Genomic DNA, 24,877 nt, shown 5'->3' on the forward strand with positions numbered 1-24,877 from the left:
TAAAATTCAACACAGCCATGTTCCTGTAGCACCCAGCCACGGACAGGTTAGCACCACGTTTACCTCCATGCTCAGTTTGTCGCTTCATTCGCAGCGACTCCATGCCAACACTGACTTCAAGGAGGATCTGGCACTTCATTATAGCAAAGTTAAGAAATGGAAAGTCTTTTTTTTTTTAAACTATTTTTTGTTTGTTTGTCGCAAAAATAAAAGGTCTCAAAGGGCAGCAACACAGTGCTCCACGTCAAAACCTCTGAAGAATGCATTATTATTGTCCAGGTATAAAGCAGGCCCAAGTCTCCCGCTGCCACAAACAGAGTGGAAATTTGCTCCTCTCTACACAAGACACCAGCAGTGATAGCAGCAGCCAATACAGAAATCACAAGAACGTGGCATAGTGGGCAGAGAAAGAGTTACAAACACAACCGGGTTTCCTCCAGCGCCGTTAATTTAGATTGCAAGCTTTAATGGATCTTCTTCTGTAATACCAAATGGAAGTCCCATAGGAAAGTATTACACTACTTTGATCTTCAGTTGAAAGTTTCTCACTATAAAATATGTTGAAAATTATGCGGAAAATTAGGTTTTCATTCTAGAATTGTACTTCAAGTTTAGGTTTTGGGAAACTCAGTCCCTTGTTTCTGTTGGGAAACTCCCTCCAGACTGACAGAAGGTGCAGATTTGTGTCATGTTCGATTAAGGCACCTGGTTTAGCAGGCATCGTTTTTTGATTTTTTTTTTCCTTTCTTGTAAGTGTAAAAACCAAATGCAAGGAGTGTCATGTGAATGTAATAGAAGGAGGAGGGAGGAGAGAGAGGGAAAAAAAAAAAGGAAATTTGTCATGGACACTGTTAAATCAAACTCTGAAGTCTCTTTGTGCTCATTGGATAGCAGCAAGTATGAAATCATACAACTGAGAGTACAGAGAGCCCCAAAACAGCCATGCAACAACTTTTGAACAATCACAATTTGCCAAATTGCTTTGCAGCTTTTTTTTTTGTCCTAAGAGTCAAGTTGTTGTCAGGTTTTCCCAACCTATGCAGGGAATCCACAAACACAATCCATGAATTGCTGACATTAAAAATAAACAGGAAGTATAATAAGTTTGTGGCTAATGAGGAATGAAATGGTTTTACAACAGTTACACAAGACCGAGGGATACAAAAGAAGTTCTAAGCCAGACTCTAAGGTCTGACACGACCAGCAAGAGGCGTTCAGATAGACCTAAGTGCTTTTAGCAACACTTGTTCTACAGATGCAGTTGCCTGAGAGCATCTACAGTTTTCACTGCAAGAAGGGAGCATCCTCCACTTTTCCTGCTGCAGCCCGAACAGGGATGTTCCTTTTTAATACAGTGGTGAAAAGATATATATACGGTATATATATATATATCCTTCAAAGCTGGAAATGGGCGCAGTAATGAACTGCAAGGATTCTGGAGTCTTTTTGCATGACTGGAGTAGTTTTTATGTGCAAGCTTTACTCTCCAAAGAGCTTTAATACTTTTAAATCAATTACAATTAAAATGAAAACACTTGTCTTAAGGACACCGGTATGAAAGCAACACACGGACCCCTACACAATTCTAGGAGCAAAAGAAAAAAAGTTGTTAAAGGAAAGTTACTGGACTGTAAAACAAAGTGTTGGGATGCACTTCCTTTGGAATTCGTAGGTGTGAGATTCAACGACGGCTCAAAACCACTCATGCTAACACATCAGAACGTTTGTGCATATTTGGATGTTAAGGTGAGTGCTTTTGACTCTGAAATCAAAACTTTTTTTCCTTTGGCTCATCGTGTCAAACGGAGTCTGGCTTTTACAAAACAGGTACTGCAATAAGTTAGAGAAAAAGAAAGAAAAGAAAAAAGGAAATCACAATTCTTGTTTTAGAGCAAGAATTCGTAAGAATCCTCCTCTGATTGGTCCAACAGTAAAATCATGACGTCACCAGAACAAATGAGAATTATTGGTGAGTGCAGGGAGGTGGGGGCGGAGCCACTATGTGACAAATCCCAGTCGGATCACAGCAGAACATCGGTGTCAAATCCTTGGAAAATGTTGCAGATTTTTGTTTCGCTATGAGTGATGAGAATTTGGTGGGTTTTTGTGTCAGTCTCTTGGCCTTTGTTTTTTACTTTGTGTACAGAGCATTGCACCATAGTGATTGACATTGATAATTCATAAAGATACACATACAGACAATAGTTTATACAGAGTAAAGAATGGTGACGATAACTGGAATACATAAATATATTTTCTTTGTAATTTATATGTCATCACACATCAGATAGAAGAACAATATTACCCTGAATTGCTGAAGAGCTTTATGGATCCATGTAGCTTTTATTAGACAAGAGTTGCACAAAGTTACACACTCGAGTTGCTTAATAATTGCAGGACTTTGAGTCATCAGAAAGAAAAAGTTTTACTGGCGTGGATTTTCACTAATTTCCTTGACGGTTAAAATGCCACAGAGTCTCCTGGCTGAAGTGTAAACTTGCACAGCTTGCACCTATCACGTTAAAAGTAAAGACACGTGAGGACTTTTTCTTTAACCAGCCAATTAAGATAGACAACTAAACACAGACGCCACTTTTTTTTCTCCTTATATATTTTTGCCAGCCGGCCGTCAATCAGCAGCCCTGTATCCACTGTTGACCCCTAGCATAATCTATTATCAAACCACAGCTGAGAAAAAAAAAAGTTTCAAATACTGTTGCGAAAGACAAAAAAAAGATCAAATAGGTTCAACTCCTGAAGCCAATTTTAGATGCACTTCACTGCTACTCCAGTCAAGGTTATTTTGAGCAAATTGGTTTATTTACTGTGCGGGCAAAACAATGTCAGCGACCTCAGGGTTGCCCCTAAACTGCATACATGTCCGCCATTGTTGTTGTTGTTGTTATTTCAGTTTGTGTGTATGTGTGAAAGGTCATTTCAAAAGGCAATAAGTGTCCGGATTGACTATTTATTTGTAAATTGGCTTTCCATACAGTACAGTGATATAGTAACCTCCCCTGGGGGGGCACAGAACGGCATCTCTCATGCATGCTGTTCTAGGTCACCCCAGGCAAAACCTCTCCTCATTAAGTCACAAGTAGGAATTAGTTTAAAAATGATAACAATATAGCTCTCTGAAGAAATGTGTCTACACTGTACATCACCCTGAAGAGGAAGCCAAAGCAGAATCATTTTTTCCATAGGAAACCTCTACTGAAGGCAAATGAATCGTGACGCCAAGGGGGGTCAGCATCAGGATCAAAGTAGGGGCCCTGGAATCAAAACCCTCTGTTTTTTTTTCTTTTTGTTTAAGAACACAAACATACCATCACAGCACCTCTGACCAGGACCTATCCAGTCAAATCACTAATCCCACCAAAGCCCCGCAACAACATTTCACGGCTTCAAAATTGCGTCGATCCAACGTTAGGCCACACACTATTCCTTGCTAGTTTGTAGACCAAGCCCTGTCTGGCAATAGACTGTACTGAGCAAGTAGTCATCAAGTACACTTGCAGCATTCACACGAGGCCGTTTAGCAGCAGATGGAAGAAAAAATGCTTTTCTTTTTCTTCTTCTTTATTTGAACAAAGTGCTTTGTTTTTTAACAACTAAGAATAATCTGTACACTTAGATACATATCAACTATTTTCAAAACTCAAACACGAAGAAAAAGTAGCTGGGCGGTAGAGGACAGCAAGTCAAAAAGCTACAAAAAAAATCGTGGGTACTCAACTCTGGTTTAAGAAAGAGCACCATTTCTCCCTTTTCTTTATTAGATGGAACGGAAAAAACGTGTATGCACGCCATCATGGGATATCGCTCTGTAAAGGAGAACATCACCTCCGACCTTCCTGATCTGAGCATCAACGCTCTAATCCTATCAGACTTTGGACTCAACCAGGTAACACTAGCTCTTCCTTGAAGAAGCAACATCAAAAAACTAAAATATAAGAAGTTAGGCATTTTTTCAGGCTGCACAGTGTATGTATATATGTATTTTACATGTATGTACACGAGAGATTAGTAAGTCTCTAAGATGCAAGTCAGTGAAATGTTGAATTTAGCTGCTTAAATGGAAATTATGCAGACCAGATCACGGTGGAACAGAATCAAATCGCCTTTATTTTTTTCTGCAGCTGGTTTTTCGTCAGCCCACATGTCTATCTAGCCTTGGAATTTGGTTTCTCTCCAAAAAAAAAAAAAAAAAAAAAAAAAGACAAAAGTGTCAAATAAGCTTAGATGAGGCCTCACACATCTCCTCTGGCCAGTGTCTGTCTCCAAATCAACAGGAAAATAAGCAGGCAGCTAAAATACAAAAATATAGTACTATTTTTTTGTTGCTTTTTTTTTTTTCTAATGCTTTCAATGTAAGGATAAGCTTTAGAAATGTGTCATGCTTAAAAATCAATCATTGTCATTAAAGTGGCATTTACCATTGATAGATATATCAGTAATGTCGCTATCTACAGTACTTTACAACAAAACTCAAAACTTACATATAGAAATCAAAGACGTGAGACGCAAATATTTTGGTTATTGTCGGCCATTGTGACAAACAAGCACAACTGTAACGTAGCTTATCTATTAGCGCCCTCAGCTTCCTTTCCTAGCGAGCACGGAGAGCAAACTAAGCATGTGGAGGAAGGAATCAGTTCAGGAATAAGTGCTTCCAAAGCCACCAACCTACTGGAGAAGCCCACAGAGGGGGTTAACTTTTTCAGATTTCAAAAGACAAAATGACTGTTCCTTTTCTGTACAGAATTGGACCCAAGATAATTTCACAGTTCTATGAAGTTCCCTGACCCTCCCACTTTTCTTACATTCAATACGGCGTCAGGTAAGCTGTGCAAAACCTTACTTTAACTGGCTGGTTGCCATTTCGTTGCATGTGTCTTTGGTACAAAAAACAATCAAAATATAGTGTGCAAATTTTAAAGGAAAAACATCTTTTAACCCCGCCCCCTAAGTTGCCAAAGACAGAGTACCAAAAAACCAAAGGTCATCTATTGCAGAGCCCTCCTATATACACTAACTCTGTGGCATCACGCAACAAGAGCTTCCATTTGTCTATGTACATTCAGAATATCTTTAGACGACAAAAACACACACCACACCGCACAAGTGTGTCCCTCCTCGTATTCACAAACGATTTCCCCGCCTGAGCGGGAACTCAAGGGGCTCCAACATATCTGCACTTCCTGTTCAGCCCTTTTCTCACACACACAAACGCACACACAGTCAGATTTACAGAGACTCTCACACATACATACACAAGGCACAATGAATAGAACTCGGATCGAAAACTAGTATGAACACACCAAACTGTCTGGTCACCTCTACTGTACAAAAAAAAGAGGGGAGCCGGTGCCTGGGAACCATTTTGGTACAGTTTCATGGAGGAGATGGATCGCTGTTCATGTCATCACTTTCATCTTCCTCGAAGCCTGCTTGTTCCCATACTGGCCGAACACCCGCTTTTTTGTTTTTTGTTTTCGCCCAGTCCAGTTACGATCCACACAAGGCCAGAAAGCACCATGCTACATGCTCTTCCACAACACGTGGTTAGCCCACACTCTCCTGTTTAAGGTAACATTGTCAAAAGCAGCCACAGAGCTGTCTCCTGTCCGCCACAAGCTCCGTGTGCGCAGGATGGCTGTTGTTTAGTCCCAACTGATCACGGTCAGGTGCTACTGATTTTTTTTTTGTGTCAAGCGTTCATTTGCTTTAACTATTCTTACAGTAGCAAAGCTGATTGGCAAACAGGTGATGGCATAAACATATTTAAGCCTTCAGTACAAAACATTTGCTACCACCTGCATTTGTTTTCTTTGCAACTACCAGAGCCATTTTTAATGGTCAAAGTGCTTTAGTGAACGAGTCAATTTAACATCCTGGAATTCTTCAGTCTTTAGTATTCCATTTGTTATTTTTTTGTTGCTTTTGTAGGGCAAACCTCTTCATAAACACACAATAACTGGAGCTTCTTCAACCTTTTGTCAGGGTCTGTTGGTTTCTGTGGAAATATTCCAGAGGTTGCACTCATGTCCCGTCTTTGTCCTCCAACCAAACCACCCGCACACGTTAAACACTCATCACCAGTGGTTTTAAGGGCGCAGCAATACACGTCTATCCAGCCGACACTTGCTTTTAGATTAACTTCTCCCGACAAGTGGCCACCATGACTTGGGAGATGATGATGTTCCGTCTCTGCATGCAGAGGCTGAAAGCTAGGTAGGTGCATGGTGAAAACAAGCGCTCAGACATACACATAAGGATTGGTGTGTGTGTGTGTGTGTGTGTCATACACTGTGTATGCAGTCTGGGTTGGAGGGGCATGCAGAGAGGGGCATAGTTACAATGAGACAGCAAAGTGGAAAACTCTCTGTCCACTTCTCTCTCGGGACGGCTGTTTGTCTAGTTTTTGGAGGTGGGGACTCGCAGGCCGACCAGACCGCCAGTTGGATCGCCACGGCTTGTGTTCTCCAAGATATTATTGACAAATTCTGAAGTCTGCCCAGCAACAGGTGATGGCACTGCACAAGAATAGGCACAAGAAGCATAAGAATAAATGCAACACTTCTTAAAGAATTGTCTAGATAACTCATTACAGTTCTCTCTCAAACTCAATAGAAAGGTTGGCTTGGCCAGATCACCCAAGAAGAATACTTTTAATATCTTTTAACCATTTTTTTAATCCATGACTGGGCTCTTTGGTCTCACCAAGTGTCTCCTGGATGAGCTGCTCCAGAGTCTCTGTCATGTTGGTTGAACGTGGAGAAGAATCTTCAACTCGTACCATTATCTCTTCCTTGATGGCGTTGATCACAAACAGTAGCCGATCTGAAGAAGTGACATTTCAGTTAAAAGAAAGGCAAGGCAAAGCAATTCAAAGTGGTTACATGAAAGAAAAAGGCTCTGGTAAAAGTATTAATGAAAAAAAAGATACAAATAAAATCCAGATATTTTAAAGTACTACAAACATATCTTTTAAATAAAGGCAAGAAAAAGAGCAATATAAAGATAAAGCTGGTGAACATCTGAGCTCTTCAGGAAGCTGGTTCTGTCTGTGTGTAGCCTAGCAGCAAAAAGCTGTTTGGTTCTGACTCTAGGCTCTACTAACTGATGGCTTCTTGCAGATCTTGAAGTCCTGCTGGACTTGTAGGTGCTTGATAACAAGAGTGATGTGGTCGGTCCTCCGAGTTCTGGTTAAATCTCCATCAGATGCATTGTGAATGAGATAATGCTTTTACACTGTGTTGTTTGGAGGAGCAGACAAAAGACTGTTTGAAGGAAGTCTAAGCCTTTTAGGACACTTTAGGACACTAACTTGACTTTTAGTTTTTATTCACCCTTTCCTTTGTGTTTCCAAAAATAATGACTCCTGTTTTTTCAAAATCTAAACAGTTAGTCATCAAATCACAGATTGCTTTAAAGGGAGCGGAGGGAAGCAAACTTGTACAACCCCACCACTGTTCTACCATACCATTTTCTTTACATGAATTTTCTTTATCCGGTTCCTAACTTCTAATAAGATATTTCTATCATACAAACACAGTTTCATGTCATGCACCCAAAAAGAAACAGCAAAGAGTCTGATGGATTCTCAGAGAGTCTGGGTTTTATGAAGACCAGTGTTGTCTGCATAACTATAATCTGACCTAGAGGAAGAATGTACAGGTTGCCAGCCTGCATGGTGTGGATACTCTATGATCTATGACCAACATAACACCTGTTTTCAAAATAAGATTTGTCCCAAATAGGAACTAAACCTGATAATCCCACTTACTTTTCCAGCCTGATAAGAAGTTTTCATTGTCTACAATGGTGTGGTGTTGTGTAAATAAAATTGTTCTGAGAGGCTGTTTGTGTTCAAAAAGTGGCACAGCAGGATCAGAATAACTTTTTTAAATTATCTTTTCAATGAAAGGATAATTAGAGATTGTCCTTTAATTGCTAAACATGAAAAGATCTGGGCTTTTTTTCACCAAAAGCGGTTCCAGCAACTGCAGTTTAGAGTAATTGTGGAAAAATGCCTGACTGAAGCGAGATGTTAACTGTCTTAGGTTGTAGTATTAAAGGGGAAAATAAATTAAAATTAAGAAGAAGCAGATTTTTATGTTTGACAAAAACAAACACGAAACAGATTTGCCAAAAAATTCTTAAGCAAAATGCTGTAGGTAAACGTACCATACTCCGTACTGAGTCCCCAAAGCTTCACTTTGTTTGCTTCGTACTGAGCTTTCTTTTTTAAACGGCAAGCCCTGCACAAATGGCGGATAGAGGTCAAACACACATGGCCAAATGGTCACTAACAGTTCCAGCAGGAAATGCATGCATGCAAGTTTTACCTGGATGCCAGCTTGTTCTTCTCCTTGCGAGAGCGTGGTCGCGCCGTCAGCGGCAGCTCACTGACCGGAGTCAGGTCGCTGATCACTTTGTTCAGTTTGCGGAGCTCAGTGCCGATCTGCAGCAGTTTGCGTGGATTGGGAGTCAGGTCCTCCACATCAGTGCGCCGAGACTTCTTCAGCATGTATTTTCCTTTTTAAACAAAAATGTTGAGAGTTTACAAAACCACAGAACTAAAAACAAATACAAAAAAACTCACATTAATGTTTTTTTACAACTTAAATGTAACAAAGATTAAAACCAATTGCCCTACATGCAGTCCTAAATTGTATTTACCAATTAAGGTTAGTGCTAAATACGAAAAAAACAAAAAAAACTTTTTATGAAGTTATTTTGCAACTAATACAATCTTATATAAAACCTAACAAGAGCTATAAAAACAATAAAAGTAAGTCTGTGATGCTTTAACTATGGAAACTTTACATTTTTAGGACAATGTCTTAATGAGAAATAAACAAGCAAAACAACCAAAAGACTGTTGCATAAATAAGTAAATAAGAGGCCTATTTTCTTGTCAATATGATTAGAGTTTTCTATTTGCACAGAAAGGAGTATGTCTGCATCACCTATAGGCAAACCCTCTATATTTGTTTATTATCTCCAAATGGACCACTGAAACTGGTCTATTTAAAATGTTACAAACAGCTGCTGTTGTGGAAAGTCCCGTCATTACCAGAGTTCACAAGTTGTACTGCAGCCTCCAAAAAAAAATTGTTAGTAAAAAAACAGGAGAAAAAAAACTGCATCTCCACGTATGCTGTTTCTTTAAGGTTTTGTTTACGTGCGTACCATGCAGAGGCCCATTCTTCTGATACAGGTTGCTTGGCAACGTGTGTCTGTCCCACTCAGACGGCTTGAGTAAGCGCTCCTGTTTGGAGGGCGTGAGTTGCTCGCTATACTCCCAGAAGTAGCGCCGTTTGCCTCTCTTGCGGCTTGAGACTCCGGCTGTCAGGCCTTTCACGTCGTCCATCAGCTCTATGTCACAGCCTGGGGGAGGAGATAAGGAAAGAACGGAAATTAGAGGAAGACAAGGGAAACATGGAGGGAAAACGGTCAAAAAAAAAGTTCTCAACAAGCAGTAAACCTGGCTCAGAGAAGGCATCACTCATGTCGTCATCCTTGTCTGCCTCATAGTCTTCGTCCTCCTCTTCCTCCTCCTCATCGTTCTCAGACAGCTCGTGCTCACTGCCAAAACCCTCATCATGGTCTTCGTCGTCCAACTCCAGCCCATCCCCTTCATCTTCCTCTCCCTCGTCCTCGTCCCCCTCATCCTCATCCTCCTCCAGTTGGGAGTGGCTTCTGCCTGTAAGTCCACTGCGGGTCAAGAACAGAGAATAATTGTGCTCCTCCTCTTTGCCCTGCTCAGGGTCTGCGACCCCGAGAACGCCGCTTTCGCTGCTGGCTCCTGCCACATCCTCCAGGCTGGTCGGCCCGGAGTTGCTGCTCTTCAGAGCCTGATTTGCTTCTACTAGCTGAGGCAGTGAGGCAGGGCATCCTCCTGGGATCTCCCTCTTCACAACGCCCTCCGTTTTCTTCTCAAAGCCTGCCATGCTTGGAGAGCTGCTGGCTGTTGCAGCAGGAAGTCCAACCAAAGTGGAAGTGGAAGCTTTCTCCTCCTCAGGTTGGCAGTGGGCTAGAGGCGGGTCTGACCCCTTGAAATCTGTCTGGGAAGGCAACTCAGCTGGAGCTCTGTAAACAGAACTCACTCGTACTTTAGCCTTCCGGACAAAGTCAATGCCGAGAGAACCCGGGGCGGCCATCTTTGTCCCTCTCCCCACAGACTTGCTTTGAGTCTGGCTGTGGTCCTGGGTGAGACTAAGATAGTTCTGGGCCTTTGCCATAGTCTCTGTGCAGGAAGGAACAGGCCTGGTTGCCTTTTGGGAGCCTTCAGGAAAGTCTGGAGGACGGCTGTAAGAAGGACGGGAAGAGGCGCTTGGGGAAGGCCACATAGAACCGAATCCCTGGTTAGGAACCAGGAGCCTCTTACTGTGAGAGGGGAGTTGGGGGGTTTGAGCTTGTGGGGCAGGCAGGTTTAGGTCTATGGGCGGGTAGAGAGTCTCACAGACAGGCAGGGAATCCTCACTGTTGAGCTGAGCCAACGTTGGCGTTCGGCTAACCACTTCCTCATCCTGGTACGGACTGGAGAAGTCATCCAGTCCGAGGAAATCCACCTCTTTGGTTCCCCAGATGTCACAGCTGGCCAGCCGTGTGTATCTACCAAAGACAGAATAATACAGCAGAAGCAAAAGTTAAAAGGAGTTTTCAAGCCACAAATGAAAAACTAAAGCTTTAAACGTTTTTTGTCACAAAAATAAAGTTGTCTTCATTTAAAGCTTAAACTGTTTGGACTACATCCAAATAAACAGGCCTTCGAAATTTTAGAGTGAGCTAGACAAAAAAAAAAGTTCCCTTTTATCACAATAACAGATGTTTTTGGAATACATAAATAGAGATCTAAAGTACCGGTATACGGAAATATTTTTCCGCTTTCATACGTTTTTCCAGGGGAACAGTCTTGACACAACACGCTAGTTTGTAAGCCAAAAACGAACCAGAACGTTTTGTGAAGTGTTTTTATATCTGAACAAATACAGTGATCCCTTGCTATATCACGGTTTACTTTTCACGGTTTTGCTACTTCACGGATTTGGATTGTGCATTGTGTTCTGCATTCTGATTGGCTAAAAAGTCACTCAGCGAGTAGCTCAAGAATGGGACCCTTTGATGAGCCGTTCATTACAGTTCTCCAACATAATCGATGGTGGCATGTCGGTGTATAAGGATCTTTAGCAAAGAAGAAAAAAGAGCGACAACAACTGCCTATCAATATGTTCCTCTCCCGAACAAACACACCTGCAGCTGCACCGCGGGCTTCAAAAGGAAAAAACGCTGCAGAGGATGCAGCGGCTCAGTATGAAGAGCAGTGAAAAAGAAGACCGGTGTCACTATCTGTCCCACTGTACTTTTTTATTTTTTTCATAATCATTTTAAATTTTCCTCCGTTTAATCCACTCGGGTCGCGGTGGGCGGGGTAATCTCCGCAATTTAAAGCCTTCTGTTCTTATCGATGATTGAAATTATTATTTGACAGCACACTACAGAAGTTATTTGTTGAAAAACGTTTCTAAAGTACTTTTATTTGTTAAAAAAACAATTGATTTAGCCTGTAAAATGGTTTGTTCTTTCTTTTCAATGTATAATAGTGAATTTCATTGTATAATAATTGTAAAAAAATAAAGGTTTCTACTTCACGGGTTTTGCTTATCACGGGTTCTATTTGGAACGTAACCCCCGCGATAATCAAGGGATCACTGTATTCAATTTTGAATGGAAATGGGAAAAAACAAAATTTTATGAAATAAGACAGGGAAACTGTTAAGCAAAATTATTTGAATTCAGAATTTTGCCAGTGATATTTAGCAAGTATTAGCTTCAGACACATCAGTTTATTTTTGGAATAAACCTACATCTAACTACACAGCTTTCTTCCCTAAAATGAGGTCATTATAAATCTACAGCACAAGGTGGAGACTCAAGTATGCGTCAACGTTCTATTATGACTTACCAATGATTTTTTAAGCATATAAAATTAGATGTAACGGCTATATTTGGCTAACTGAACTTCTTATCTGTTGCTGCTTAAACTTGACACAAAACGTATTAAGTACCTGGTGAGATCTTCCCAGTACGAGTCCCACTGTTCAAACGCTGAGCTGCTGCAGACGGTCTCACAGTCTCCCAGACCCATGAACTGATCGACACCTCCTTCCACCTCCTTGCCTCCGTCCCCTAACCCCACAATGCTGTCCCCGCAGGGACTCTGCCGGTGGGTCATGTCTCTGTCCTGCAGAGAGAAGAAGGAAGCACTTTTAGCAAAGAAGAGTCCAAAGAGGTTTAGATTTTTGCAATAATACCTCTTGTTCGTGGTCTTAAAGACATTTATAATCAAAGACTCAGAAATGATTACAGTCACAAGCACATTCCCAGAAAAACAACAAAATTATGCAAAGACAGACAGTTTTTTGTTTGGTACTACTTTTGATAAAAGTAAAAGAATTGAAATATAAATAATTTAAACTGTTTGCAATAATTTTAAACATCCTAAAAAAACATCCTACAAGGGTGCCACTTCTTGGGTTAAAATTCAACGTTTATATAAAAACGATGTCTATCCTGGGAAAGAGACTAAGACAGACCTGAATGAGTGGCTCTGAACACCACCACCTTGCTAATATATTACAACAGAATAAAAGAATCCCGTGCTGTACTGACTCATGATTGTGCAGCCTGCATCAGACAGAAGATCAAGGAGGAAACCTGGAGCTGATGGCAAAAGGGGATTTTTTATGCCTGCATTGAAGTTCAACAAACCTACAACTGATATCACAGGAAATTTCTCATATAACATAGAGAAAAGCAGGTAAGCATCTCCTCAAGGAGTCAGGAGAACGCTCTTGAAAACAATCAAACTTCCTGTAAATACTCAGATCTACTGACCTGTGTAAGAGCTTCACTCAAGAGAAGGATGAAAAACACACTCATGATACAAACTACAGAGTTTCATGGTACTTTTTCAAAAATAATTTCAGAAAAAAACTGTTTAAAGCAGGTATCTGAGAAAAATGGTTTGAAATCCAGAATAATATTTATAAAACTGGGACTGTTTCAGTTTATCCCAACATTAAAAAATTTAGTACTTTTAACAAATTCTTACACCCAAACCAGGTAAAGCAGGTGAAAACCCATTTGTTTGATTTTAGTTCAGTGATGAACACTTTAGCGTTGTAGTTCTTTATGTGTAAGCCTAAAGAAAATGGAAATGACACAACAGCAGCTGGGAAAGTCGCAGATTTCACAAAAGAACTTGGAAAAAACATGAAAAGAATAGATAAACAAAAGCTAAAGCCTGACAACAGTGCATCAGAAAAAAAACGTTAAGATTGTACAAACTCTCAGATCAAGTCTCTTCAGGAGATTCTTTTGGTTTACATGCTGGAGGTACAACTACAAAAAATTAACTTTTATAACGTCTTTGTTTATTAAAAAGCATTTCCGATCCGTACATCTAGTATTTTACTTACTTAGACCAAAATGTTTACTGTCTTGCTTTATGAAAGCAGTGCATCCCTCAAATGTTCAAAACTGGAAGGAGCACTCACAGGATGCTCACTAAGCCCTCACTTTATGGTTTCTTCAGAAGAGCGATTGTGGGCGTGTGCATGGGGCTACTCACCAGCTCATACATGAAATCTGGGTCAGAGCTGGTTGCCAGCAGCTCAGTACTGGTCAAAGCCTGGTCAGCAAAGGAGTAGTTCTGAAAGGCGTCCCCAAAGGGAGGCTCCATCCCACTGACGCTGGGCTGCATTACAAAAGAGAAGGAAAAACATTCAAAAACAAAATGAGCATCTGCAGCACCTCTGGCATAATATAAGAGCAACCTTGATGAGGAGGCTTGGCGTTTATATTAGCTTTGGTGATTTTTGTTTTCTTCACTGCCTCTCAACAGGACACGCTAAGCTCCTCCTTCCATCTTAATGCTAAAGCAAAGTAAAACATCATGACTTTTAGATGCATGGAAAGAAAAAACAGCTTTATTTCACTCAAAGAAACTACAAACTAAACTTAAAAAATGATGTTTAGTGTCCATGGTAAAGCATTATCAGGCCCAGAATTAATAAACAAAGGACATTCCAATTCAAAAACTCAATTGGTTTAATCAGATCCATTGACACGGAGGAATCAAGCGACTTCTAATGCAGTCTCCAATTCCAATCATTTGTTAAACAAAGCAGGTTTTCTGTGAAGAGCTCAGTGACTTTTAGGATGCAACCTTTACAGCAACACAGAAAATTCCATCTCTGCTGGATTGTCAACTGAGTTTCGGCAGTTTCTGCCACAACTCAGCCAAGAAGACAAAGAAAAAGAGCACTTCAAGTTAAACAGCTGAGCCAACAACAGCTAAGCATCACTGTCCACGCAAATCCTCAGCTCTGTTCATTCTCCAGCTAAAAAGTCACCAAACTTCCACTGGCAGTGTGAATGTGTGTGTGAATGGGACTGTGACTGTAAAGCGATTTGGGCATTCGAGGAAGGCAGAAAAGCGCTATGTAAGTATACGCCATTAACCATTACCATTTAACTCACCCAACATCAGTGATTGGGCTTCTAAAAATTCCTAGAAATGGTCCCAAACTCACACAGAAAAGCAGAAAAGTCTGGGTTTCAATGCAACTTCACTGAAATCAATGTTTGTATAACTTTTTTACATAGAATTATTATTATAAGATCTACTGGTTCACACAAACTCATAAATAGAACTAACCACAGAAAAAGGAAAAAGCAGAAAAGCTAACGAACCAATTTGGGCGAATCTCAAAAAGTTCTTAAACTGACTGATGTAAAGTTTTTAAAAGCAGAAATTTAAAAATAAACAAGCCTAAGTTGAGGTTTTTGAGGTGAACAGATTGGATTAGGATATAAAAAAAAACTTAATACAGACTTGCTGAGAAATGTCATACTGTTCATTTCATTGGTGTGTGTGACTCAGCGATCAGGATGCTGTTCCTGCTAGGCTGGCTGTTTGTATTTAGGGAAAAATAAAAGTAAAACTGGAAAAAATAAACTAAATGCAATTGTATGGCAAAAGAAAAAGGTAAGATTCAAATTCAAATCCAATTACTAGCATAATATTTGTTTTAAATAACAGAATCATATTTTCTGGTAGCTTACAGCCCCTCACACCCCCAACCTAACCTTACAGGTGCAACAAAAATGGCGAGCAGTACTGGAGCCATCGAGCCACCCAGTTAGGAGCCAGATGTACAAAGATGTACATGGATCTAGTCGTTTACAAGGGAATGCATCAGAATGGAGCGGAGCAGAGAGCTTGTGACCTGCCGATTCTATTTTCTACATAACAAAGAAGTACTTTCAATCGGCATTTGTTTTGAATTTTAAAAATACCGTATTTTCCGGACTATAAGTCGCTGCGGATTATAAGTCGCACCAGCCCATAAATGCATTATAAAGTAGAAAAAAACAGATAAGGACTATATGTCGCATTTTGACGGGAAATTTATTTGACAAAATCTGAGACCAAGATAGAATAACTTGCACAACCTCATATGACACAATCATAGCAGACTGTTTATCTCATAATTTCACAGTAATTCTTTCTCAAACTTATTTATTTATTCTTTTCATGAAGCATCATTGGCCAACTAATACTCTGTTTTCATCCTGTATTTGTAGAAACAGTTGTCATTTTTATTGCATTTCTGAATCTATGAAATCATTGGAAAATAGAATATTATGTTGTTAGCCTTCAAGATCTTACTGTAAAAAAAGTTTGCTGATTCTCTGAGTCACTTAACCTACTCTTAACACTTAACATACCTCATACATCAAATTGACCCAGGAACATCATCTCTGTTCCTCACAAATGAACATAACAGGAGGGTTAACAATGTATTTATTTCAATTTATTTCTAATATAAGTCGCTGCGGAGTATAAGTCGCACCCCTTGCCAAACTATGAAAAAAAGGGCGACTTATAGTCCGGAAAATACGTTACTCGGACGTACAAATTTCAGCTAAATATTCTTAAAGTCTGTCCTCTATCATCAGATAAAAGCCACAAAAACATGTTAAAAAAGCCAAAAACACAATTTTCATTGAAGTGGGTCTTTAAAAAAAAGGGATGTAGATGTAGTTGTTGTTATGTAAAACCCTAAAAAATTAGTAAACAGCAACATTTAATTTAAATCAGAAATTTAAAAAATAATATATTCAGCACTGTGCTGTTCAAATCCATCAGTTCATCAAATTCAAATTAAAAAAAAAATCCAATCATTGGCCCACTCAGAGTTTTGCACCAGCAACTGCTGGGAGGCAGATTTCTAGATTTCCAGTCACTTACTTCCTTAGGTCTTTTAAGCAAAGATTGGGATTTCAGGACGGCAAATAAACACCATTCTGATGACTCTAAATGAAAATACAACTTAAAAGAAACCTTTTTCCTCCTTTACTGATTACATTACTATGTTGGTAAAAACCCAGGTTGAGGAAATTTCAGTCAAAATAAACTTTCTCTTTAAAGTGAGTTACATAAACAGAAGTAGGAAATTCGGAAAAAGGAGCTGAACGTTTTGTCTAATAAATCCGAATTCTACAATCACCTCCTTAAAAAAACATGCTGTTTCAATAAACAGACAAACACGGAAGCACCAAAAATAGACACAAGATGAAGACGATAAAAGTCCAGCTGTTGGCAAACACATCCTGTGCTGCGAAGAGAGGCACCAACACCATCAGTGATAAAAGTCTAATGATTCATACTCCCCATGCAGCAGAGATCACAACAGGAATCTATGCTCATTAAAATAAAGATAACCAGAACATATAATCCAAATAGTCCTTCTGTTGACACAAAACTTTATTGTTCAATCTGACTTGACACATAGAAATCTGAAAGATTTTTGCATTAGATTCATAACAACTTAAAACATTTTGGTGCAACTAAACACATATTTATCAAACGGTGGATAATTGATAATAATAGCTAAAGGATCTTACATTTTTACATTTAAAAATATATAAGATCTGTAATAATGTGAATCAGTTTTTATTTTCCTGTTGAGCAGCATTTGTGCTTTCAATTAAGCAGGTTGTAAAATGTGGATTTGTTTTACTTTAATTAAATTGTTTTGAATCAAGACCTTATTTTGAATTAAAGTGCTGCCTCTCTAAATATCAGAAATGAAAATATACAATACTTTCACAAGTACAGCCTTGCGTGGATCTGGCTGCTGCACGCCGGCTTTCATTTTCTTGTGTGTGAACTTAAATGGTTTGTTTTATACAAAGCTTACCTGAGGCATTGCCAGACAAAGCTTAGAGCTCCAGCTTCGAGAACCTCTGGGTCTACTGTCCAGTCCCAGTGGTGTGAGGTTATGGGATCAACACAGGGAGTTACTGCTGAGGAGGGCCGGGCGACCACAGAGCGCTTGCCAATGCAGTCTGCTCGGCTGGAGGGACGGGGGAGAGGGAGAGGGCGATTAAGGTGGCCCAACCTGGTCTGGTCTCTTGTGGACTGGTGTAGCTCTCTGTATGCTTCAGACCTGCAAAAAGAAAAGAAAAAAAAGAGAGAAAATAGATGTAAAACAAAAAAATATTAAAGAATAAAAATAAGGTGCCTATTTTAACCACATTGGTTTGTGACGTTCAAATGGAGCTTCAGGACAGTATCGTTCAGTTTACAGGTTTGCAAGAAAAACAGGAAGAAGAACGTTATCTGATGGGGTGTTATAAAATGCAAAACATCTGAAACTAATACAATCTGTAACACCATAGACTGCTATATCGACTAGTTAAATATCTGGAAATTATTTGTTGACAAGTTTTCTTATGACGTCAGGAGAAAATGTAAATAAAGTGATGATCATATTCAGACTTGTGTACAAGTCTAGCTGGCAACAGTAGCATGCATGTTGCTTATCAGAACCATTTGGAACCGATTGGTTCCAAGTGACTGAAGCATCCCAATGTCCCATTTTGCACCATTTACTTTAGTTATTAACATTAAAAACATGGACAAATGAATACAATTTTTTTATGCATGTTAATTAATTAATTGAAATGGCATTCCAAAGAAAGATTTTTGCTTCTTTTTTGTATTTCTGTATATTAAATCTTTTTTTTTTTTAAATCTGTTCATTCTACAATTTGAAACTATTTTTGTGGTTAACACTATTTTACGTCCCTGAACATGAAGCTTTTTGCAGCTCAAACAACATCCAGTCTTATCTTTCTAAGGAAACCAACACCTGATATCATTTGTTGTTCCTGTTGGCCTTGTGGTCTCCTGCAAACTGAGGAATCAGTTATTTCATTTATTAGACAAAACATTTTAACTCCAATATATTATTGATGCATACTATATTTTCATTTACCATAAATTAAACTATTCAATCCTTTGGACGATCTCGAGCTTTAAATTCTATATTTTTTCCTATCTTAATTTGTTACACTAAGAGGCTTCCAGAATTTCTTAGTGCCTTCTGCTTATAAGACATGGATTATTCAATTATAAGTGAATTGCTTGATTAAAAAGGTGAACAGCCCAACAAACCCATTTTTTACAATCACTTCTATTCCTCTGTTATTAAAATGTGGAGGAAAAAAAAATTATCCTGTTTTCACCATAAATACCTGATTTTCTGTTATCATTTTTAAGCAACAAAGCTGCTGTTTTTTGTATTTTAGCATCTAAAGTCCCCATCGACTGAAAACATCAGTTCCAAAGCCACTCAGTGCACTGTAGCATGCAGATGTGGTCAAGATGACTTGCTGGTGTTCAAACGGAGAAACAAGAAGATGAAGAATGACTCCGAGTAATGCAGGATAACAGAGGCAACCTGTTTTTCATGTTTGAATTCCAAGTATTTTTATTACCTACATAGAAATATGTGGGAAAAAGAAGAAGAATTGTCTGGGGAAAAACCTTGTAGGTGCTAAAGCTCAGAGAAGAACGATTGTGCGGACTCATGATAACAGAGAGGCAACATTTAGAGGGAAGAAACTTCATTATTACAGGGCATTTTTCAGCTTCTAACCTTTTCAGGTTTTCTTTCTGGTATTCTTTAAAACCATTTCCTGCTACGTGTCTTTCAGATCTGCACTGATCGTCTTTGAATGCACTGCAGACCACGTTAAAGCGGAAAAACATTGCCTGGTCAGAAAATTCCTGTGGCAAACAACATAAAAAGGAATCTGTTATTTCTCATTTTGACAATATATGTCTTAGTTTAAAGACCCACTCCAATGAAAATTGTGTTTTTAACATGTTTTTGTGAACTTTTGTTTTGATGATGGTGGATATAGATAAAGAAAATTAAGCTTAGAACTGCATCTCTGGGTATTTCTTTATTCGAAACATGGTGAATCAGGAGCAAATGAAATATTGTTGTTTAAAAAAATAAACAGGCTTCCAGCTCCGCTCCAATCTGATACAATCGCTTGTAGACAACTACATTTCGTGTCTGTCTTTGGTTTTCCTTGTCTGAGCTGGTATCTGGCTCAATACTGTACGGCTGGATAGCTCAGATATTGCTCATGCTTTTTGTTCAACCACCGCAAATATTAGGTTGGGGTTTCTAAGGGGTTTTCGTCTAGCAGGAGATCATGTAAACAGATGGATGACAGAAAGGGGGATTCCAACCTACAAATTGGAGGTGATCTTCTAATGAACTCCTGCTGTGCAGAATAACTGTCCTAAAAAACACCAGTTTTTTTTAAATATTGGCTAAAAACTGCATTGTCATGTTCAAAAGACCACTGGGAACGCTTTTACAATTGATCAAAAGATGATCAGACTGGGTCTTTAAGGTTTGTGGGTGTAGTTTACCTACATTTATACAAAAATAAAGGCGTAAAACATACAGAAAAAGCCAAGTAGTTCTATTACCTATAGCATTTCATTTTCCACAAATATTTTATGGTTGCAGCTAAAGCTGAAAAATGTTTTGGGGTAAAATATTGTGAAATTTCCGGTTCCCCAAGAATATTTTCTTCAGGTTTGTTTTCAAACCCAAATCAGTCTTAGCATTTTTTTAAAAGGTCATTTATTCTCTAAACTTTCTAAGCTTTCTTTAAAAATTGCTCTGAAATGACAGCATTCATCCGGCTGCTTGAGCAAAAACTAAAGAAAAATGTAAAACGAGATAAAGAAGAACAGCTTATAGCTAAGACTTCCATTTTAAAAAAATCATTAACACCATCACTTCCTCCAGTCAAAAGCGTTTTCGCAAGTGAACTTCTCCCTCCTGACTATTCTCAGAGACACAGGAAGTGCAGTTCACGCCACTTGTACAACCGCTTAAAGGAAAGTGACACCTTTCACGCAAATGCAAACTTAAGCACACAAGTCTGCAGGTGCAAAGGAACCAAATTCACCAACAAATTATTTGGAAACAACTCAGCCTCAAAAATATAGACCAAATACAAAAATGTGTGCACTTCCTGCATGTATTTCCTTCCTGGGAAGCTGGGTCGGATTAAATTTACAGCAGTGCAAGGAAACACATGGCCTTAACACAACAAAGAAAGCTGCGTCAAGCCCTGAAACACAACTGTCACAGAAAGAAACAAAAAGCCTGTGGTCACAAGCAGAGAGCTGAAACCAAGTCATGGTGCTGACGCACAGAGGATGCAGAGAGCAAATTTACAAAAGGGACAATTTAATTGAATCCACCTCACTACACAGTGGCTGACAAAGCCTGTGATGGAGAGGAGTAGGTATGAAACATCTCAGAGAAGCATTAAACTCAGCTCATATCACAACTGTCTTCATTATTTTTGTATAAGATGTAGACTTTTATGAATATCTGCAGACATGTTTTGTAAAAAGTGATTTTGTTTTTTAGGAAAAAAACAGGGGAAAATCTTAAAGTGACTGTCTGATCCTGAGCGGATCAATCGTACTTCGTTTCTGTCAGTTTTAGCTTTTCAATTTCAGAAATTGTGTTCTCCACCCTCGACACCGCCCCTACAATCGATAATATCTGTCATCTGCCTGGCTCTAAATGTGTGTTTCAACTGCAGCAGCTCTCACTATGAACTGATTCAAAACTCAACTTCAAAATTCAGACAATATTGTCAATATCCTAAAGAGAACAAAGCAATGCCAGTGCCATAATACAAGTTATGTTAATGGGTATCATCATTGCTGTCAAAACCAGTTTAAGTGGGAAAAAGAAAAAGTAGTAAAGTGCAGATGGTGAAGCGGAAAAGTATCCAGAAAGCTTCATTTGTTGCGACTTGTAACTTTCCTTTAAACATGAGACTAAAAAAAGAGAAGTGGGGGAAACTGGTGACGGCCAGTGCTTGCTGATCAGCTGAGATGGAGAAGGATCCAGAAGGAGATGCCGTGCAGAAAGGCCCCAATGATTGTTCTCCCCCTTCCTCTACCGTCTGATCAGCATTTGTGCAGTTTATGTACCGGACAGTCACGCCATTTGCCTCAGTCAGAAGTTCATTTAGAGCTTCGTTAGAAAGAAGGCATGCTTTCGTTTTCTCAGGTAGTTTTGTTGCTGATGCGTTTTTCCCCGTCTATAAAAAAAAAAAACGTTGGTACTCCTCAAATACTAAAGGCCCAGAAACTCATCGGAACAAACTCCTCCCTGTTGATTACAAAAGTTGCCATATTTCCACCATGGAGCTGCACCGCCAATACAGAAAGTTCAAAATCGGCTCTTTGACAACTTTATTTCTAGGCTTGCATTGCGACTGCTTTGCCAGAATACGTTTAGATAGCTTAAAGAAGAGGACTGTATACACATCCTTGAAGGTCATCAATATTGAGATGTAACAGTTGAACTGGTCAGGAAGGGTTTTTTTTGCACTGAAAGCAATGAGGAAAATCCCCAATTGGCAACTTAGTCAAACAAGTGAGCACTAATGTAAAGCTTCCTGTTACAGCATCTTTGGTTTTAGACAGGAAGATAAAACTGAATGCTCATGTTTTTTTTTTCTTACATTGCATGACAAAAGCTTATGTTGAAAGTAATTTAGCAGACAAACTGTAATTTCTAATTCTTACAATAAAATCTATTAAAACTGCACAATGACAAAAACCTCCTCTCAGACAAATGTGCCACAAAGACACAAAAACTTGTAGACAACAAAGGTGATAAAAATGTCAAATCAAGAGATTTTTTGTAAGTTTGCTTTGCAAAGCTCCTACACCCCTATTTTGCTTGTAAAATCTTTGACTAACAACTAACTACAGAAGAAAGAGAAAAGGAAAAGGTCAGCAGAGGCCATGCTGCCCTCATCCCACTTCATTCACTATCATGCAAACAGCTGACAATCTCAATTTCACAACACTGGACATTTTCCAAGTAGGCCAATCATCAGTGCCTTCTTTAGAGCAGGTTACCCACTGATACCCGTGAGGCCTTGCTTACTGCAGAATCAACGAGCAGCCAATGTCCCGCTGTTTAAACAGAGGGACAAACAAGAACAAACATCGCAAAAGGTCATTAATCTACAAGGTTTGTGCAGAGCCACAGCAACAGACTGAAAATAGAATCTCCCCAACAGTCGAAAATACCGAAAGGTTGACAATTTTCATCATTCATTTAGATGGTATAGTGGTAAGCAAACAGGTGATAGGGATTTGGCAGTTCAGTAACTGTCACCAATTGATTTTAACAGCCTTTCTCAGAAATCTCTGCAATATGGCAGCAAAGAAAAGATTCACTGAAAAAGTTAGAGTTTTGTTTTAGCTTTCACAGGTGTTTTTCAGAAATTTAGACAAACTATAATTCATTTCTACGCTGCATTTATTATCATAATGCTGACCTGAACCTGACTTTTTTATGACATCACTTAGAAGCTCCCTAAGGATTAGGGGAAATGCAGTAAAGGTCCAATACACACCCCGCCTAACTTATTCTAACATTTAAAAAGAGATGTAAAAACATCATAACACCCATGTCAGATAAAGCGAGTTTACATAACTGCTGATTATTGTAAATACTGTACAGAAACTGTCTTGTAGTGATAGAGTTGTTGATTATTATCAGAGTATGGTCAGTAAGGCTGATTTTATTGCTAGTAAAAAAGAAAATTGTTCAACAAGTTATCAAGAATTCAATCAATACTTTACTTACGCAGGATCGTAACTGGTCAAGTAAAAAGAAAGAAAAGTAAGGTCAAACCTGAAATACAAATATGCTTATTTATTCTTGCGTTTCCTGTTAGGATCAAATAAACTTACTTGTTAATAGAATCAATGCAACATCTATGGCAAAAAATATTTTAAAAAATATATTAAATTTGAAGCATGCATGTGTGTAACTATAAGAAATGTTTTTTAATGCAGAAAATACTGATTAACCCCATATGGGCTTTACATCTATTTTAATTTGACATTATTTCTACACTAAAATAAAAGGGGGATATACAGACATGAACATTATGATATAAACTAAACAAACTATACGATAAATTTCTCTTTATCAGAATCTAATTTGACCAACATGTACATAAAACATTGACTTTACTGTAACAGGTAGATATGAATTACAACTGACCTATTGTAAAGCCCAGCAGAGCTATAAAGACACAGGTATCTCGCCAGTCTCTGCACCCATCGCAGAACCTCAGCAAAGCAAAACAAAACCTCAACCTAACCCACTAGCGGCAACACCCAACAAACCCCGCCTTCCTATTGGACGCCTGAAGATGACGTCCTGGCTACCGGCGTCTCTGATAGGCTTGAAGGACTGCCAGTTACAGGAACTGGTTCAATATAAACCCCCTTTTGTAATGTAGGTTGAGGCAGAAGATAAACAACTTGAAGGCCTACATGCCCGTGGCCTAGATAGCACAATTTAAAGATAACATAAAGTGTGATGAACCATATTGTAAATAATCAAAGACACTACAGAAATACTAGTACATTTGTAACATTTTCTCACATTTCATTTTAAAAAGGAAATAAAGAACTATTCAAAGGGCTTATCTAACCAAATGCACACGAGGTGTAAGCACATTTTCTGTGGATGCGGACAATATTCTAATATGCCTTAAAACTTGGAAAATGAACAGTAAATGTGTTTTTACGGTGAGTTGTTTTCTTTATTATTATTGATATCCAGGTTTTGTTCGCACGAGCGCTGGCCGTTACTGTTTGGGGGGCGTGTACCTAACGAGACCTCGGGTTAAGCATGACATGGCCCACCTGGGTTTTTCTCAACAAATCAACGTGTAATTTCTTAGGACATTACATCTATTAAAAGTCTATGATAAAGTTTTAAATGTAACGTAAGCTTTGACATAATACATGTTTAGTTAGAAAAAGAAAGCATAAGATAGCTGCCAATTATCCGAAATACTACACGTTTTGCTTCAGCAAACTACTCAATTTTTAGACAAAACAGCCAACAAAATTACCATAACATTGTTTAATTTTACTTTTAGCAAGTCGAGAATCAGATATTTAACCCAGCTCGTCGTGAAGTATAGTTCTGGCTACATTTATTTACTTCCTGTAAGTCCTCAATAAACTGCGCTGAGCAAAAAGCTGATCATCTTGTGTATTTGGTTTAGGACTAATTGTGCTTTTTTTCATGCGCAAACTGCGAGTCTTGGTGTAATTTCAGCCGCAGCTCGGTCAGTATGGCCTCTCCTTCTTCATCCCAGCTGAAGCCCGATACATAACAACAAGCAGCAGCTAGCTTCAAAGCTAATCCAGCGCCGCGGTGAGAGCCCACATCCACCAAGCAGAAAAGTTTCCCTAAAGCGGCTAAAAAGCGCTCTTGCTTACTTGTACGGCACCCTCGCATACGTCTGTCTGAACGCTGGACCTCTTGGAGCTTCCTCTCTTGGAAATAACACGGTTTCCTGTGGAATGGTGTCCTCACGCTGTTCCTGCTCTCGGGTTTGTTTTGTTTTTCTCCTTCCT

General features: G+C 39.1%; 1 protein-coding gene across 1 annotated transcript; it reads right to left on the reverse strand.

Moving 5' to 3' along the window:
• Nucleotides 1-1,463: 1,463 nt before the first annotated feature.
• Nucleotides 1,464-24,877, reverse strand: crebrf (creb3 regulatory factor). The gene is made up of 10 exons (XM_011483240.4): nt 24,740-24,877; nt 17,280-17,528; nt 13,643-13,768; nt 12,078-12,253; nt 9,494-10,623; nt 9,199-9,396; nt 8,352-8,541; nt 8,191-8,264; nt 6,724-6,843; nt 1,464-6,536 (listed from the first exon to the last, which is right to left on the reverse strand). The coding sequence occupies exons 2-10, from the start codon at nt 17,286-17,288 to the stop codon at nt 6,418-6,420; spliced, it is 2,142 nt and encodes a 713-aa protein (XP_011481542.1). The 5' UTR covers nt 17,289-17,528; nt 24,740-24,877; the 3' UTR covers nt 1,464-6,417.

This window comes from Oryzias latipes, chromosome 14 (assembly GCF_053564925.1).
Source record: "Oryzias latipes strain Hd-rR chromosome 14, Olatipes_Hd-rR_3.1".
Taxonomy (NCBI): Eukaryota; Metazoa; Chordata; class Actinopteri; order Beloniformes; family Adrianichthyidae; genus Oryzias; species Oryzias latipes.